The sequence below is a fragment of the Megachile rotundata genome, chromosome 7 (genome assembly GCF_050947335.1).
Source record: "Megachile rotundata isolate GNS110a chromosome 7, iyMegRotu1, whole genome shotgun sequence".
NCBI lineage: Eukaryota > Metazoa > Arthropoda > Insecta > Hymenoptera > Megachilidae > Megachile > Megachile rotundata.
In genome coordinates this window covers 7,832,873-7,853,523 of record NC_134989.1, presented here as the reverse complement: position 1 = coordinate 7,853,523, position 20,651 = coordinate 7,832,873, and the positions used below count along the sequence as shown (strand labels likewise).

The following is a 20,651-nucleotide window of genomic DNA, read 5'->3' as shown; positions in this document are numbered from 1 at the left end:
ACAAAATTTCCTTATAATATCAAACTTTATAATTTCATTATTTTAATTTGTAAATATTGTTTTAACTTACTATTAATATTAATGTATTAATATTAAATTTTGAACTACTATTAATTTATACATTTTCATATTCAATTTATGCAATTTATATGTGAAACTAGTTTCTTTTTTGTGAAAAAAGTAAAAAGTCAAATAAAAATTATTTAAATATATCATGTATTTAGAGATCACTCCGAAATTCATCAAAAGTTTTCAAAATTGTTTTCAAAATATTAATTTCAATTCTATATTAAAAATTCGTTGCTAAATTTTTGCAGTGAACATTTTGGAGACACTATTATTGTGATGAAGGTATGATTAGTAATAAAGGGTATCTATAAAAATAATTTATAAAATGTTTTAGGTAGAAGAAAGTTAAAATTGTTAGAGAGTGAAAATTAGAGAGAGAAAATTTAACGAATTTGAAATCTTAATTAATGCTGCTATCAGATTTAATCCTCACAATCTTGTACAAACTTAGCTAATTTGAGAAAGTGGAAATGATCATGATATGACACATTATATTATAGAATTCCATTTATTTGAACAAGTTTAAGTTCATTCAGACGGCTTTTAGATCATTACACAAATTCATATTGCTTTTAACTTCCATACTCTACTCAAGTTAAAATACTTTAAAAATTACGTTTACAAAAATCTTTAAAATTGTAATGAAGATACCAAAAAATATCCTTTATCATATTCAATAAAAAAAATTTTAATTTTAAAAAGTAAAAATAAAATTTGCAAACATATTAATAATCAATTATTTTTTATTTTGTATCCATTTGAAAAGATTCAATTCTTCTATCGCAAAGAAATCTACATCCAAAACTTCTTTCCAAGTTTCCAAAGTTTAATGAAAAACGTCTTCAGACCAAAACCGATCGTAATTGAAAATTTCCCATATTTTATCAACATAAAAATAAACATAAACAATTGTCCGCAATAAATCTTTGCATCAAGTCCTCGACATGGCAGCTTTATGTCATTAAAAACTGAGGGCTTTTTATACGTTTAAACCAGGACAGGTACTTCTTTAAGTGGCACCCTCGAGATCGTTTTGAAAACGAATGGAAAAATAAAGTAGTTTTATTATCAGTATCGTAAAACAGGTTGTAACCGCGAACGAGAAGATAAAAGTTCCTGCTCGAGCATCGTTCCAGACGCAGCCATTGAGGCCAATGGCTGCCTCTGTGCTTACAATTTACCTCTCTGTATCCTTCTGTTCGAGTTTTAGGAAACTCGATTAATCGAACATATGGTTTAAATTTTACCGTACTCTCACCGTGACACTCTTCAAAACTATGTGACCTTATCCCAGTTGCAACAGAAACCTTGCAACTTTACTTGCAGAAACTTTACACAAAATTTTATGACAGTACTTCATGATGTTGTACAAATTTTTGTAATTTGAAAAAATTTTATGAATTTCGCAGTAGGGACTTTTAACTTTTAGAAGGTATAAACAAAGTAATGTGCTTTTTTTATTGCCATGTAATAATCAGTTTATTTGAGACTGTGAACTGTTGCTGTGAAATGGATGTGAACGGGACTTTCTTCGGCCTCGTTAATTACAAGAGTGCCGTAAAGCGTAGTTAGGATTATGGTGCACCGTAAAGAACTTACAGAATGGAAAATGAATTAAATGAAACTTGGATGATTTCTTCGAAAATAGGTTTGGTAAACGCTGACACATTATGAAGGTATAATTTTAGTTATTATTAAAAATTCATAGAGAACCTAGTAACAGAAAAAGAATCGAAACATCAAGTATTAGGTAAATTTTAAATGAAATATTAAATAAATTGTTTAAAGTATTAAACAATAATTTTATGATAAAAGAACACATATACATTATGTGTGTTCACACATGTGTTAACACTATACATATGTGTAAACATAAACTTGTGCATTATAACATATAACTGAATTCAACTGAACAATTATGAAACAAAAAGATAACAAAAATTTTAATCTTTAGCATTTTATTTATAACACTAATTAAAAAACATATTAAACAATTATTATATCAAATATAGCTTTGAGTAATTTTCAATAAAATCAAATAATTTCTGTCAAATTTAATCATCATAATTACATAAGTTTTCACATATTTAACAAAATTGTAAAAATGTAAAATTGTAAAATTGTAAAATTGTAAAATTGTAAAATTGTAAAATTGTAAAATAGTAAAATAGTAAAATAATAAAATAGTAAAATAGTAAAATAGTAAAATTGTAAAATTGTAAAATAGTAAAATAGTAAAATAGTAAAATAGTAAAATAGTAAAATAGTAAAATAGTAAAACAGTAAAATAGTAAAATAGTAAAATAGTAAAATAGTAAAATAGTAAAATAGTAAAATAGTAAAATTGTAAAATTGTAAAATTGTAAAATTGAAAAATTATAAAATTATAAACTGGCTCCCACTATAATAAACACAAATCCAAATAAAAATTTACGCTCGCAGAAATATGAAATATGATACTCAAAGCGTTAACTCGCGATTGTCTTCGTTACGTTTTGACATGAGAAGTTTTATTAAAGTTTCATTTCACCAAGCAATCAAAATCTCCCTCATGTCATATCAAATTGACAAAGTTTTTCCGATTTTCGTAATGCGCCGCTGACCCGTCTGTAAAGTATTATTGAAAACGAAACTTTCTCCGTCTTACGAAACTTTAACATTAATTTGAACTTTAACTACTTTAAAAGAATTGAAAAATTCGAAAAGCTGCAGCTGCACTTCCACTCGACGACGCGACGTGACATGACACTGCGAAACTCGCTAGATTTTTAAAACCCGTTTATACCTTTACCCGAAAAAACAACGTATAAAATGTTCACAATGACATATTCGCAGAAACGCGTTTTGTATATTTTAATTTATCAAAAAACACGTCAAAACAACCTTTCAATTTTTCACGTTTTTTACGTTGTAAAATGCGTCTCTGTGCAAATATTTTCAGTTTCATCAAAGGTTTGAGATTATACGCGTCATATATGCAGGTACACATTGTACATGTTGGACAGAAAAGATTAAAACAAAAATCGATGTGTCCATCAATTCTTTCGAATTTTTAAAAATTTTTATCTCAAAAATTCTTCTTTTATCAATATTCAGAGGTTCTGCGAATATAAGAAATATTCATAGAAAAAATTACTATTATTTGCTGATATCACTGACAGGCGAAATTAGGATGTTAAAACATTTTTAGACACTGCAAATTATTGTAGATTTTCTGATTTGGTAATAGTAATATTTAGGTTGATATTTGATAGAGTAAGAAACACACAGATTAAATTTAAAATAAGTGGTAGTCCAAATGTTTCCTCGATATAAAGCTAACTTGAGAAATTAATTTTGAAGTACTTCAATAGTCCCATAGAATAAATTTTAATATCACATGATTTTTAAGATTAACCCAAATAAGAATAAATTTTTCCTATTTCTAAATTTTCAAAAAATTTCTCGATTTAAGATCCGATGTAAAAGGAACGCAATTTGCAATAAATATCCGAATGCTTTTCACGACACGAAAAGTTGTGATACTCATATGATATATGGAACAAATCCTTAAATCGAATGCATGGGTTTTGTTGCAGGTCCAATAAGCTAAAGCCCTTTTGGCATAGCATAAACGATCCAGTACCGGTGTTGGAGAATCTTTCCTCAGCCCTTCTCTCCGCCGAGTATGAGTTCACACTTGCTCGAGCTTTGGCAATGCCGGAATGTCCGGTGGTGCCGTTCTTCGGAGCCTTCCTGCGGGAATTGCGGGAAGTCATTGCTTCCGAGTCCAAGGTAAGCCATTAAATTCTATACCTCTACAACTACCAGACCTCGTCGAGCGATTACTATCCTGCAAAAACCTTGGAACGTTTGCATACGCTGCTGGGAATTCTAACAACGGTAAAGTTTCAAAGCCAAGATAAAGCCTTGTCCAACTTTCATTATATGCCGTTGTACCTCGACTGATTTTTAAATTAGAAAATAAAGCTCCGCTTGTTTCTATGACAGCCGCAAATTTGCATTGGCTTTCATATTTTAAACAGAAAGTGATTTTGTTATGGTATTAAACATTGATTATTTTTAGTAAAATTTATTGAATGATACTGTGTTTTTATTTTACTGTTTAAGTATATATTGACGTACAATGGACAAATAGAACTTCAATGCAGCAGATAAATAAATATCTAATTTTCACAAAACGAACTATAATTATTGCAGTTATTAATTAAACTCTGTAACAGAAAATATTAGCATTGTTTTATACCTATATTCAATTTTCTATGTCTATATCTCTGTATTTATCTTTGTATCTATATTTAATTTTTTAAAAGAATGTCATCGGAAGTGTCCAGTTAGTCCTAAGAACATCCGCCATCTTGTATAGCTCCTGCGCCATTTTGTATAGCTTCTGCGCCATTTTGATCTGTAACGCGTCGATGCACCCCAGCAAAAATTTATTAAAATCTCTAAAAATAGCTAATTAACTTATCAAGAAAATTATTCTTAAAATTATCTACAATTTCGAAGATTAAGAAAAGTTTTCTCTTAAAAATATTTTACAGAGAAAGAAGTAATTTAAGATTTCGTATGAGATACTTAGATCGTGATATGAGAATAGAGAATAAACTTTTGAGTAGTTCTTTGTTGTAATCTTTATAGTCGATAGACTCTAGTTTATAAACATATGATGATAATGATCATGATGCGCATAACTATTGACTAGCTTACTAAAATACTCGGGTATTTCTTTTTTTACCATTCCTGAAGTTGTTGGAAGTCTCAATTTATTCTGTGGAATAGCATTTGCATAATTATCCCATACGTATACATAGCAGGTCCTTTTTGCGTTGAATTTGCATTAATATTCCACTTGGTATTAAAAAAAGGAATAGATAATTTGAAATAACTGTTCAGCTTCGTTAATTTAGTGTTTTTTTACATTAATTTCGTGTTTAGTTCTTTGGTGTATTAAGACTAACAGCACTTTTTGGACGACGTGTTAATATTTACCCTCAAGGAGTAACTGACTGTTAAATTTTTATTAATGGAGTACTTGAAAATTACAGTTATTTAAATTAATTATTTAGTTCAATATTTAAACGTGTCTAAACTATATTCGATTACAAAGAAAAATAAATTGAACATTAATTTTTAATTCAGAGGAATTTAATTATGATTTTAAAAAGATTAACAGAAAAATTCGATGTTCATAAAAATATACTCTCATTTAAATTATTCTTTAAAAGAACTAAAATTGTTAAAAACAGTCATCTGTGTATTGTATTAATTTATAATTATTTGTTCAAAAAATGTCCTTGTTCAAAAGAATTCAGAGTACGTAATAAATTAGCTAAAAATTCAAAGTATGTAATAAAGGGCTGAAACGCGAAGATATAAAGCCACTTTCATTCTAGTAATTTATAAAGAAGAAAAAACTCATATAACCACATGTGATGCTGTGATTCAAATCTTTCTCATCTGTCACTTTAATATCCAGAAATTCATCTCTCGCAAAGCACGAATGTCAAAGCAGATTCGCAGAATAAACATACTTCTTGCCTGAATATATTTTTAATATTTGACCTACATGTAAAAATGAGAGATACACGAATTCCAATCCCACGGTTTTTATTATCAATCGCGCATATTTCGTCGAACTTATCTCCAGGTACAGGGAATGAATTATCGGTTCAATTAATTTTTTAACGAATTTTTTTGAATGTATTAAATACAGGTGGACTTATTGGAATTTATTATTTTAAATGCAAAATTATAAGATAGTGTTTAGTATCTTTTTCTAAGGTTTTCCATATTTCTTTCATAAATCATAGTTGTGCAAAACTTCTCTTCGCAGCAATCTAATCTTGCGAAGAGAAAGATAAATGATAAATGAGCAACCGCATGTTTCAAAGTGTAGTATTGAATCATTTATATGAAGAAATAAAAATGTGTCTTGAACAATATCATAACTGTTATATTATGAATTATTAGTAATTATTAGTAATATCGTGAGAAATTAAATTTAAAAATTTTTTATTTTCATTCATTAAAAATTAATGTGACTTGAACTCACAAAAATTATTACAATTTTAATTTACAAAAATTATTACAATTTTAATTTACAAAAATGATTACAATTTTAATTTACAAAAATGATTATAATATTATTATTTACAAAAATGATTACAATTTTATTATTTACAAAATTGATTACACTTTTATTATTTACAAAAATGATTACAATATTATTATTTACAAAAATAATTACAATTTTATTATTTACAAAAATGATTACAATTTTAACTTACAAAAATAATTACATAAACTTGCAAAAATTAATATAACTGTAACTTACAAAAGTTACAACAGAAATTACAAAATATTTACAAAGTAATAACTTCTCACATGTAATATATAAACAAATTTCATTTCGAACACTTTTAATTTTCTGACACAAATATTTCTGCCACTTTCTACGAATGTGATTGCAATCTATATAAAAAATGTAGGTAAAAACTATTTCATGAAATGCCAATTCAAAGTTTGATTTACGTTTTTATTACTTTTTTCAACTTCCATGATTTATTGGAAAATGGTTTTCGTGAAATTTAATTAAAAGTAGTAGAAACGAATCTATTCTGAAGTTTCCAAATTTTTAATCGCAGTTAATCAATATAATACGTTTTTAATTCTCGTTTGTAATTCTCAAGTCTGGCTTGAAACGAGTGATACTACTAACATTCATGTGCCGATGTCAATTTACAAATTGTCGCGTTAAGAGAGTGATACGTGTTTACAAGAGTTATGACTCCAATTGGTCAGAATAGCAAAATGGACGTCTCACATTCCCAAATTCCTATGTCTCCAAATATCTATGTATATTTCCAAATCCCCACATTCTGTAGGTTACATACAGAACTGTTACTCTATACATTCTTGATTGATTGATTTTACATGGGGCTTGACTGCTATGATCATTGGCCCACTATACATTCTTGAATACCTACATTTCTAAATTTCTCCATTCTCAAATTTTTACATTCTAAAATTCCTACAATCCTGAATACATACATTTCCAAATCTCTACAGCCCTAAATCCGTACATTTCCGAGTCCCTACATCCCCGAATCGCTACGTTCCCAAATCGCTACGCCCCCAAATCGCTACGCCCCCAAATCGCTACATTCTTGAAACTCTACATTTCCTGATTCCTTACAGTCCCAAATCCCTACACTCCCCAATCCCTACATTCCCAAATTCCTACATTCCCAAATCCCTACATTCACAAATTCCTACATTCCCAAATTTCTATATTCCCAACTTTTCACATACCCAAATCGCTATATCCCAAACTCCTACATATCCAAATCGCTATATTCCTAAATCCCTGCATTCCCGAATCCTTACATTTCCAAATCCCTACACTTCACAATCCCTACATTCCCAAATTTCTATATTCCCAACTTTTTACATACCCAAATCACTATATCCCCAAATTCCTACATATCCAAATCGCTATGTCCCCAATCCCTACATTCCCAAATTCCTACATTCCCAAATCCCTACATTCCCAAATTCCTACATTCCCAAATCTCTATATTCCAACTTCTCACATATCCAAATCGCTATATCCCCAAACCCCTACATATCCAAATCCCTACATTCCCGAATCCCTAATAATAAATCTTCCAATGTAAAGAAAGCTCACAAGTTTATAAAAAAATCACAGTAAAATTTGAATAAATAATACATCAATTTTTCATAATTCCTTGCACTATTAAAATAAAAAAAAGTAGATGTAATACTAAAAAAAAAAAATGAAATATTTGTTTAAACAAAATAAACCTTCCTTTCCTTTAACATTTTTATTATTTAAAGATTAGGTGTAATAGATATCGACCAGTAAATATTGTTTTATTTATCAAAGTCCCGAGAATGAATAATGCAACTGATAAATATCCTTCAATACAATTGCAAATTATGCAGGCGTATAATTATCAATGTTTCATTATTGATTTATATTCGCTTGTCAGTCGCTGGAAATAATTCCGTTTGATGTAATACCTTCAATCGGAAATATTATCACTCCATGTATCCAGATATTGTCTTTCATGCTATCTTTTAGCGTATTACTTGTACTGTAACAAATTATGAATTTAATCGATGCAGTAATTGAAATAAACCGATGATTTTGTGAATTATGCAGTTAGGACGATTGTGGGAATTTTGCCAACATTGTTACGAGATCAATCTGTCGACGAAATGGAGGAATTTTATGCAAGTTGGATTATGATATATGTATGCTAATGACGCAATTCAGTTTCTTTATTATTTTTATTGGTGCTAGCTTTCCTTGCTTTTATTTTGTTTTGTTGTATTTAGTCACTGAAATTTTATTCGTGAAATATTGATTTCAGTAGCTTTTATACAATAATAAATAGTCTCCACATATTCAATTTCTAAATTTTTGTAATAGTTTAAAAATATTTCTCTTTCAAACTTTTGTAATAGTTCACAATAATTAGTATATAAAATACTCGTTGTAGTTTAAAGTAATTTCTGCTTGAAACATTCACTATAATTTATAATAATTTCTATCTAAAAATTCTGCAATAAAATAATTTCTATGTGAACTGTAGTACAGTGATTTCTGTTTAACATTTCCACAATAGTTTAAAATATTTTCCCTTTAAAACTTTCATTTATAACTTTTATTGTAATTTCAAATAATTTCAGTTTCACATTTTCACCACAGTTTAAAGTAATTTCTGCTTGAAACTTTCACTGTAATTTAGGACAATTATTATTTAAAACTTTAAATACAAGTTGAAACAATTTCTATTTAAAACTTTCATTACACTGTAAAACGATTTATATTTGAAACTTTCAAAACTCAGTCTAAAATATCCTACCTAATTTTTCAAGTACTGATCATGATATAATGCACTCTTCAAAATTGATTTGTAATTAATCTGAATAATTCATCGTTTGCGTGCATCAGGAAGTACTATGTACAAATGTCAACCCACGAGTTGGCGCGTGATCGACCAAAAAGAAACTCTGTCTTCGCGATGACCGCTTCGTAACATTTCGGTTAATAAGAATAATAATGACAATAACTGCCGAACGCAAGTGGCTAGTTCATTTTTCTATTTTGACCAACTGGAGATGTTGTTATTTGGAGACGTAGTGATTTGGGGTAGCGATTTGGAAACGGAGCAATTTGGAGATATATCAATTTGGGGATGCAAGAATTTGGGGATATAGCGATTTGAAGACGTAGCGATTTGGGGACGTAGCAATTTGAGGGCACATGGATTTGGAGACGCAGCGATTTGGGGACGTAGCAATTTGGGGGCACATGGATTTGGAGACGTAGCGATTTGAGGACGTAGCAATTTGGGGGCACATGGATTTGGAGACGCAGCGATTTGGGGACGTAGTAATTTGGGGACACATGGATTTGGAGACGCAGCGATTTGGGGACGTAGCAATTTGGGGACACATGGATTTGCAGACGTAGCGATTTGGGTGTGTAAGAATTTGGGAATACAGGGATTTGAGAATGTAGGGATTCGGAATGTAGGGATTTGGGGACGTAGTGATTGGGGGACGTGGCGATTTGGGGATGTAGGAATTTGGGGACATAGCTATTTGGGTATGTAAGAATTTGGGAATGTAGGGATTTAAAAATGTAGGAATTCGGGAATGTAGGGATTCGAGAATATAAGGATTTGGGAACGTGGCGATTTGGGAATGTAGAAATTTGGGCATATAGCGATTTGGGTATGTGAGAAGTTGGGAACATAGAGATTCGGGAATATAGGAATTTGGGATGTGGCATTTTGAAGATATAGGAATTTGGGGATATAGCTATTTGGGTAAGTAAGAATTTGACAATATACAGATTTGGGAATGTAGGTACTCGGGAATGTAAGGATTTGGGAGAATTAATATTTATAAATTATAGAAATCCATTGCAAAAGATATTTGCAATTACATATTAACAGGGAAGTAAAAATGTTTATATAATAGCAATTGCGTAAAACATGTCAGAACACAAGGATTATAAATTAAGTGACTATTTCCGAAGGATCCCCCTTTCACGCAAATTGAAACAGAGGTTGTACGCTTCTAAAAATAACTGTTAATAGCTGTTATATAAACATAATGATAGTGACAGTTATAAAAATATTTTGCTGTAAATAACTTTCAAAACCAAAATTTCTAGCTGGAAATTTTCCGGATATTTCATCTTATCACTGACTTCTCAAACTTCTTATCCCGTACATTTCGCCAACTAGATTAGTATTAGATCGGTATCAATTCAACAGCAATTCAATATCGTTTCTAGCTGAATTCTATTTCAGAAACTCAGTTCTCCCTACTCTGCTCCCACAACTAATGCTTGTCTGAGATTAAATCCCCTCTGAACTTTGTATCTCAGAATCTTCGTGTACAAAATGTATCATTAAATTCAATCTAACTTACGTGGAAAATTTGTTGTACCTTCATTTGAATCTTTAAAATTGTTCAGTGTAATAAAAAAATGCAATAAAATCACTTTTTTTTGTATCTCATATCTCACATTCTCTTTGTCATAATAATAAAAATTCAGTTTTTCGAATGTTCGAACCTTTTATAGTCTGAGAAGGTTAACCTCTTGACATCGAGTTACACGTTACAGTTCAAATCTAACCTAAACCGTATTTACACCATGGCCGAGTTTTGAGTTCAGTACTAATTATAATTTGTACGATCACCCAAAATGCACGTAACACTTTAACTTTCTTTATTTATCTTAATATTGCAGTAATAATTAGCTAGCTCTGACGCAGCTGCTGAAAAATCAGGTTAACGGGTTAAACACTTTTTGTGTCACTGGGAATACAACTGGAAGACATTTCTATTTTAAAAACATTGAAATTTTTAGTTGATTGATGTATTTTATTTGACAGAGGCATTTTTATTTAACAATGGAATGGAAAATATTTTTATGTTAGATACATTGAAATTTTTAATTGATAATTAGATGTATTAATATAAAATATTTGACAGGTGCATTTTTATTTAATAATGGAATGGAAGATATTTTTATTTTGAAAACATTGAAATTTTTATTTTAATGATTGGATGCATTTTATTTGACAGATGCATTTTTATTTAACAATGAAATGGAAGATATTTTTATTTTAAAAATATTGAAATTTTCATGTAATATTGCTTGATAATTAGATAAAACTCGAGTAGTTATTAAAGGATAATCTACCCATCTATAATTTATTACATAAGTGTCTCTTCATGAAGTTATAAAAGTAAAAATAAAACAAAGAAATAAATATTACTTAATACCTACAAAACAATACTGTGAATAACCCATTAAAAATGTACCTTTTTACCCAGCAATTTAGAAAGTATAAAATAAGTTAAACAGAGTGGTCACCATGGCAAGATTAAATGCTAACAGAAAGAAAATTAAATCCATATTTTAAACTTGACAGGTTCAGTATTTCGTAGCAAAAACCATGGCATCCATCATAGTTTTGACCGCAGCCCGACATGGAGTTGATGAGTGCCTCGATTGATAAACGGCTTCGAAAATCATAGTGTACTTTATCAAAGCTGAATACATGGTACACGTACCACTAAGTGTCTGCTATAAAACTTTTACTGTCATCGATTAACTTTCATGAGAGTTACGCTCAGAAAACTTAAAGGCGATATAGATGTTTCTGTACGGAACTGTAGTACCTTCGTTGCGGACTAGGGTCACTGACGTTAACACGTATTCGTTACATTTCGATCGATATTACAATTAATGTATTTTCAAATTAGTATACACAATATTATTAGGTACGTAATATTATTATATGTTAGCTTAATGGATAGACACATATTTTGTTAGTTCTAAAATTTTTATATTTATTGTATTATTAGATAAATTATGTGTTACAGATGGTTGATATATAAAATAGTTCATGATTTCTATATTTTCATTTTTTTAAGAGAATCATTGCTTATCGTCTTCTTTGTTAAATTTTGTTTAAATCTTGTTATAGTAATTGTTACGTTATAAAGCTAGCTACAGTATTTTCAAACATATTCACATAGGAAGTAGACAAAGTAAGTTATGCAAATTTTGTATAATTTCTTCAGAATGAATAGCTTATTAAGATGTCTTCACTAAACTTGTTCTAATATTTCCTATTGCAATGTAAAACTAGTTACAGTAACTTTAGAGATATTTTCATGAAAACTAGACATTTAATTGTTTCTTTTAAATAGTTCATCTACTTCACTTTTGTTTAAATATATCTTTGTTACAATTATTGTTACAATATAAAGCTAGCTGTAGTATGTTTAGACACAGTCGCAATTTTCATTTGTTTAAAAAGAAATAAATTCCATTTTCCACTTCTTACAACACAGAAATAATTGAGAAATGTAAATGCAGCATTTCTTTAAGCTATCTTGCTTAAATATACTAGAGTACAATGTAGGAAGTGTTTCCATTTTTATCCAACCCCAGCTGTCATACACATTCGAGAGCTAGAAATAGTAATGAAAATTGATCGTGAAAATGTTGATACGACGACGTATTACGATTGGAAAAACCAATCAACTGAACAAAAATATACTAACATATAGATAATATAGCTCTTGACAAAACGTTGATTCAAATGCCATCTTTGTAATAAGGGAAATTATTAAACTAATCTAAACTAACCTAATTCGACTGTTGCTAAACATATATCTCGAAAAGTAAAACAAAATGAGAGTATATTGATTGAAACGCCATCTTTGTAATAAGAAAAAGTATTATTAATCTAAACTAACCTAATTCGACTGCTACTAGAAATATATCTCGAAAAGTAAAATAAAATGGGAGTATATTGATTGAAACGCCATCTTTGTAATAAGAAAAAGTATTATTAATCTAAACTAATCTAAACTAACCTAATTCGACTGCTACTAGAAATATATCTCGAAAAGTAAAATAAAATGGGAGTATATTGATTGAAACGCCATCTTTGTAATAAGAAAAAGTATTATTAATCTAAACTAACCTAATTCGACTGCTACTAGAAATATATCTCTAAAAGTAAAACAAAATGAGAATACATTGATTGAAACGCCATCTTTGTAATAAGAAAGAGTATTATTAATCTAAACTAATCTAAACTAACCTAATTCGACTGCTACTAAAAATATATCTCTAAAAGTAAAACAAAATGAGAGTATATTGATTGAAACGCCATCTTCGTAATTAGAAAAAGTATTAAACTAATCTAAACTAACCTAATTCGACTGTTGATACTATCTCGAACAACGAGATCGAAAAATTTCGTAGTAGTAAACTTACACGTGCGATTTGGAAACCTTCCAAGGAAGTTCCTTGATAAAATCCGTATATCCTTCACGTCTCTGTCGAAAGCGTCGAACCATGGAATATGAGCAGCGAATGGGGTCAAAGGTTACAGAGGAGATACGAGAACAGTACTCAAATTACCAACCCTTTCCTACCGTTTGACCACTTTACAGCGGCAAAACAGCGATACGGGTTAGCAACGTTGAATAGTTGAAACTAGAGAAGACGAACAATGTCGGAGATTTACGCTCCCCTTGCGATGCTCTCGAGTTATCTTGCGATTTGTGGGATCTAATGGTCTTACGGTTTAATTATTTATTACTTGACGAATAAAGTTTTTGAATATAAACGGATTTGTCTTTGAATACAAGGTATTACATCTGTGAGATTTACTTAAGATTAATTATAAATAAATGTAACACTTTGTTATCACGGTATTCAAAGTACTAACTCTTGTAAAAATTTATTAGATGTGGAAATTATTTTTGACTGACTTTGTGAGAGTAGCAATATTAATTTTTGCAAAATATCTTTCTGTTCTCTTTTCCGAAGTATTCTTTTTGAACGAATTATTTTATATAATGTTTTTAAATTATTTTATTCTACACACTTTTCGCGATAACAATGCATTTTGGAATTTTCGAAACTTCTATATTGTTGATCTTCTGAATTTTATTTTCAATTTTCTTATTTTTCAAATCTTGATGTTCTTCCATTTTTATTATGTTCGAATACACATTGCTATTTCAATTTTTTATATCTCGTTTTTATATTTACTAGATCTCAGAACTATCAGGGTTCCTTTTATACAAATTCCCACATTTTCTACGAATTTGCACATATTTAAATATATTATGAAATGCTTGTATCTCAAAATTTCTACATTTCTGAAATCTTTATATTTTCAAATCTTCAATATACCCTTTCTCTAGTTTCAAAATTCTGTAGCTACCAATTTCTTCATTTTACATCTTCTATTTTCTCAAATATTTACCCATTCAAATATATACTACTTTTCTGAGTAAAAGATGTTAACAATATTTCTATAAATTTTATTTAAATTTTGAAATGTACCTTTAGTTCGACTTGATCACATCACTTTCCATGCATTTCGTATACAATGCTCCACAAGCATTTAATCTTAATTTAATTATTTAGAATTAGTTACTTATATACTCCCACTTTACAAAATGTAACACTAAACCACTTATGACTTGTCGTCACGAAGATTCTTTCAACGGAGAAGAAGAACAGCAATGAAGAATATCTAGCGATAAGGTTAGGGGTTTCTATCGGCCTCCAGCAGTAAAGATGGTTGTAGGCCGGCGGAAACTACTTGCCCTTGTCGCTAAACATCGCCGAAAAACACAGCAAACCCACAATTTCCTTGAATGAACTTTTTCGTCGCACAGAATGACTCGTCTGAATGGTTCAGATATAAATCAAATTGACCGAATTTATATCTGCAGAACAGTTTAATGAAACTATCAGAATGGCATGAAAAAGAAAATCTTTGTTGACTCACGCGAGGATCAAAGAGTACTTTAACATCTGAATTGATTGTATACCTTTGGGGATTTGATCGAATTCCCATTTTCATCATCTTGCGATGTTATAATGTATAAAATATATAAAATGTGTATTTAATATAGAACACCTGATTTTTTGAAATTACCAAAAACAAACCTTATTAAAATTGTTAACAAAATTATTATAATATTAATTTAACATATGACATAATGTAACATAACATTAAATATGACATTACACATTTCTATCATGGCAGTCTATGTATCCTAACTATACCATTTTGTCAACCTAACCTATATTTTTGACAACCTAACGACCTGAAATTTACAACTTAATAAAATAAAATCCAAAAGTACACCCCGTTTTCATAAAGCGTATAAATACCTCCCAGAATAATTTACATAATCCATGAACAGTCCATAAACGCCTGAGCAGCCAGGAAAATGCGTAACTTTGTATGAAAATGGCGGCGTGACTCCCACGCAGCAAAACCGTAAAACGGTTAAGCAAAATGCAGATAAATTCGTCTAACGATAAAAGTTTATGTCGTATCGAAACAAAGCTTTCAGCCTAACAGACAGTTGCCCCTTTTGTAACATTCTTTTTCTTGTGTTGAGTGAAATAAAGCTCGGTCACGGTACGCTCGTCGTTACAAGGACGTAGACCTCTTTCGTGAGGGAACGACTCTCGTGAAAAAGAGGAGGAAAAGAATGACCAGAAAGCGAAAGAAAATCCTGTTCAGATTGTGACACCTTAAATCGTTTGAAACTGTAGTTGAACTGTCAAACTTCGAAACAAATGTTACTTGAACGGACAGCTTAACATGTTCATAAACGTTTCAGATTGTAAAAAGTGTGCTACGTGGTAAAGGTACTTATTAGAAACCTTCCTTAAAGAGAAATTTTTTATTTTATTAAATATACTAGGTTAGAAACTTTAAAACGTTAAAGTGAGATATTAAGATATATTTAATATTTTAAAAATTGTTATTGAAGTGACGAGAATGATTATAGGGTTACAATCGAGAGAAGCTTATTTTGAGCAGCCACATCACTGCAGATACTAATATCTCGAATTTTTCGCGCAATAAAGTTGTAAATAAGAAATCAATTTTTGTTCCAGTGTCAACAGGAGTGCAGAGACAACCATGAGTCGCCTCGCAGCAGCAGCAAAGACACCGCGACCGAAACTGTGTTGTCCTCGGGGCAAACCGAGAAGATTGCTATCGACAGCAGCACAGAATCACCCACTGAATGGAACTCGAGAAATAGTTCCTTGAAGAAACAGGAAAGCGCTCCCAACCGTGATACAAATTTTGTCCTTGAAAAGGTCGCTGAATTTCATAAGGTAAATCTGGCAAACAGATCGAGTTTTCTTACTATAAAGAAATCTGGCGGTTTGGGAGATCAAACCATAAATGTGGATAAATCTGATTATACATCCAATAATACTTAACACTTAACGGGTTGTTTGATTGTTTTTTAGGGGTTGTTTCTTTGTCTTTTTAATTTCTGTGCATTTTTTGGAAGAATTAAATAACCATATGTGTATGGTTTGTGTACATGTATGCACATATGTGTGCTGTGGTTTTATTAAATCAACGTTGTTTTTGATCAAATTTTACGAAGCTGTTTATTTATGGGTCTAGTATTTTTTGAGGATGTAATACACAGTTACTACTAGCTCTGTGTATTAAAATATACATAATTTATTAGACATAAATTCTCAGTATATCAAAAAACATACTCAGTATGTTGATATAGTTAAATCGAGAAGCTGAGCCAACAGAAAAATGAGTCCTAATTTTATAAAAGTTCATCTTCCGAACTTGAATATTTGTTGAAATTAAATTGAAATCGTGTTACAGTTCCAAATTATTTCGACCCGAAAAAAAACGTACACAAGTTTCAAATAAAATTACAGCAAACTTAACGCTGATTTAAATTTCATCTATCTTCCACTCTCCGTTTATATTTTAGCTTGAGCTAAGATAAAAAGCGCAGAATGTTAAAATTAAGTTTGCAAGTTATATCCCTTTTACCCGGTCGGATGTAATTAGGTCAGAAAATGGACTTTGTTATGTACGAAAATAATCAAAATAAAAACTTTGGGAGATAAAATCAAGGAATACCTGTGTAGACGTTTATGATCGACCTTAGCTTCTTTATTACGGGGTCTTTTTATTACTGTTATACAGAAATGATTTATGAGAAATTTATTTGTAAATAACCTTAGTTGGCGAGAAGGCAACGTAAAAATTTTTAAATTGCGCTTAAAAATGCAAAAGGGGTAGTAATTTTCTGTAATTAAATTTTTATGTTTATTGTATATTAATGTGAATTAATATTCTTACATTCATAAAATATTAATACTTCCAAATTTTTAGCAAATTCTTTAAATTGTAGATTATGTACTCAATTATAAATAGTACATAATTTATATTCTAACCTATTCAAAGCACTATGCGTAGCGTCACATCGGTAACACAAGATGGCGCCAAATCCTTTACGAAAAAGAAAGAATTTATAAATTGTCAAACAAGTAGAATTACGCATATAATTTAACTGAAATTTTAACTAAGAATGAAATAAAATAATGGTTGAATTTGCCAAAAGTTGCACATGATTTTCTTTCTTCGTTACAAAATATTTTAATTGACATGTCTTCAGAGACACATTAATTTATGCTGCACTGTTCACAAATAAATTCTCCGCGAAGCAGGTTTATTCGATGAATTATAGAGGCCAAGAATGTTCAAAGTATCATGCAAAATTCATAGAGTACCAAAATATTTTTAAATATTCATGAAATTATCGTATTTCTGTCTAGCACCGACATGCTCGAGGCAGAGACGCGACAACTGGTTCGCTTCATCGTACACTGAGTATTCATACGACCGCAATCGAGCAAACTTATATGGCCGAAGAATGTGACGAAAACGACTATCATCTCGATCTCGATTCCTACAAACCGGTGCAACCCATTTCGTTCGACCATGGAGTTGCATTGTTTCCTGTTGCTGCTCCGCATTCTGGAATGGATCTGCATCTGCTGCAGGTAAATAGTTATATAATTTACGGGTAGTATAAGCACTCGTGCACTTTCAATTAATAATTGAATTCACGATCGGGACCGAAGTAAACCTGCACCGCAAACCAGTTTACCAATCGATTTTACCCTATGTACCGTAAGGGATGTGTACCTCGTATTTTGGAAAGTTTAACACTCACAAGTTCTGGATTCCTCAATTTTACAAATTTTTAAGTTGCAATCTTCTAAATTTTCAAATTATTAAGATTTAAAACTCCTACGTTGTCAAATTTTCAAGTTCTCCAGTCTTCAAATTTCCCAATTTTCAAATTACCAGAGTTGTAACTTTAAAAATTTCTTAAATTTCCACACAAGTGTTCTAACACTTGAATCAATAGATAATTTGTAATTTTTAATAAAACGAAATAAGGTTGAAGTAACGAGAAACCCCTACAATTACGTTATTGCATCGATAACGTTGCGTTCCCAATTAAAGCGAGCATTATCGTGCAATTTCTCGGAACGAAAACGATTGCACGCATCGTCGGAATTTCTATCACGTACAGCGAAGTTTGTACGGATACAGCTATGATTCAAACCTTGAAAAGGAGCGTACATAAAGACACGACCTTACCCTCGGATGATTTCGAAATATTAATATCCTAGCATAGCGTCCAGCTACCTTCATAGTTGCTGTCCGTGCCACGGTGCTAAGATAAAAGACATCGTCAGTGTAGTTTTCCTGCACTTCAAAAGGATTTCAAAGAGCCAACCTTAGCATGCTACTTTAGGTATATTTCGTGAAAATTCGCGAGAAAAAGGGAGAGAGGCAGAGATCGGGTAGCAAGCTTTGGAAGCTGGAGGGAAATGAAAAGGATTAAAGCTGGAAGACGTCGAAGAAAGAGGTTAGGAAAAGCAGGTCACCCTTTAGAATAAAGTGTTGTTTTATTAATTGGTTACTTGTAACTTTGAGGAGGAGAGTTAAACATTCGAATACTCAATGATTTATAAAAATTAAAATTATAATGTTCATTGGTTGTTTTTAATACATTTTATGTTAGAGGAAAATGTTTGTTCAAATATTTGATTTGTTTGATGCAAGCGATCACAAAAATTCAATTTAAATAATAAAAATACACAGAATTATTTAATTCATTATGAAATTATTTTTATTAATTTTAGTAACTTTGAAAAGACTATAAATGAGTAATTGTCAGAAGTCCATATATGAGTAATTTTCATCAAAATAAAGTGGAACTAAACGTTCTACCGATCCGATGAATGCTGCCATGTTTGTTCTTAGCATCGTAAGTCGTTATGGAAGATGGCGTCCGGGATTTCGTTACCTTACGATGAAATGCGAGATGCCTTTTTAAAATTCCATATCCGCCATCGTTCTATCCGAAATGACGGGAAGTCGATACGTTCTTATACTTTTAGCATCCACTTGCCCAGATCTATATCGTGAATGATAGATCTTCTGTTCGGAGGTTCTTGAAATTTTATCGGTACAAATTCCGTTACAAATCTGTACTTGTCTTCGGTGGAATCACCGAGTATCAACTGTCTTCCTCTCGTGCAATTTTTATTTACTTTGTTCTCATAAATATAAATATGTATAATTAACTATAATATCAAATATAATAAATATTTTAATATAAAATTAAAAGAAGATATATTTTTTTAGTCTTTTACAATGAAAAAAGTATTTGCATTTTCGCATAAAAGATTTATTATTTCCACAAAGAAACGTTCATTATTTTCACAGAAAAACATGGACCATTTTTCAGAGAAAAATTCAATTACAGTTGTTTATTAAACAAAAATACACCCAATGTACGTGACAGTCGTATAATTTTACTTTGAAACAAGCTTTAACCAGAGAATATACTATGAAAACGTGTGAACGAAGAGGCAGCAATAATCCTTCTAATTAATAATATAAATCATTTGAACTATGTAGCTTCTTGTGAATTACGCTTTATCGATATTCGCGAACGACGGAAGGTGTTAAGACCTTCAATGTAACATGACAGGCACTGTTTGCATCAAAGGAGAAATTAGCGTTAGATACCTTTAAGGAATCAACGTTGCCTTTAAACATTGTGCGCACAGTGTTAATAATTTTGCGTTAATGTGCTAACCTTTAATAACTTTCGTGTCATTATGGAGTCTTTAGCGTAGTCTGATAAATGGGCGGCTATTTCACTACGGTATAAATCAAGTTTTATGAAATTTTTCGTGACGCTTTTAAGAAAGAAAAATAAAATGAAATTACTATGAAAAGTTTTCATTAAAAATGAAAAACACTGTGAGATCAAACATTCTTCAAAATACTAAATATACAAAAAATGTGATGTTATCAAAAAATAATTAGAATTGTATTAATAATTAATATTACTGTTACACTATTTCTGTGAGTAGTACTAAAAGTAGTATTACTATATGATGTATTTCTTCAGTAACATTCTTAACTCTACAGGTGTTTACATCACCACTTCCACAAGTATACATAAATGAAAAACCATCCACCATAAATACTCCTGTGGCCACAAACTTCATGAAAATATTTCATACTCGTAAAAACATTTCAAATAATTCTGCTTACACTTCAATTTTTAAGAATTTTCTGAATAACTAAACTATTAACTCATTTAATTCTCTATGTTTT

The 20,651-nt window shown here is 30.3% G+C and overlaps 1 protein-coding gene across 4 annotated transcripts in view; it reads left to right on the top strand.

The window, feature by feature from the left end:
- The window catches only part of LOC100880205 (1-phosphatidylinositol 4,5-bisphosphate phosphodiesterase epsilon-1), a 192,173-nt gene that overhangs the window by 132,551 nt on the left and 38,971 nt on the right, over positions 1-20,651 (top strand). For all 4 annotated transcript variants that reach the window (XM_076533177.1, XM_076533178.1, XM_012292966.2 and 1 more), the window contains exons 7-9: positions 3,648-3,843; positions 16,073-16,297; positions 17,780-18,007. In XM_076533177.1, coding sequence (XP_076389292.1) covers positions 3,648-3,843; positions 16,073-16,297; positions 17,780-18,007 — 649 coding nt within the window. The remainder of the gene's footprint in view (positions 1-3,647; positions 3,844-16,072; positions 16,298-17,779; positions 18,008-20,651) is intronic.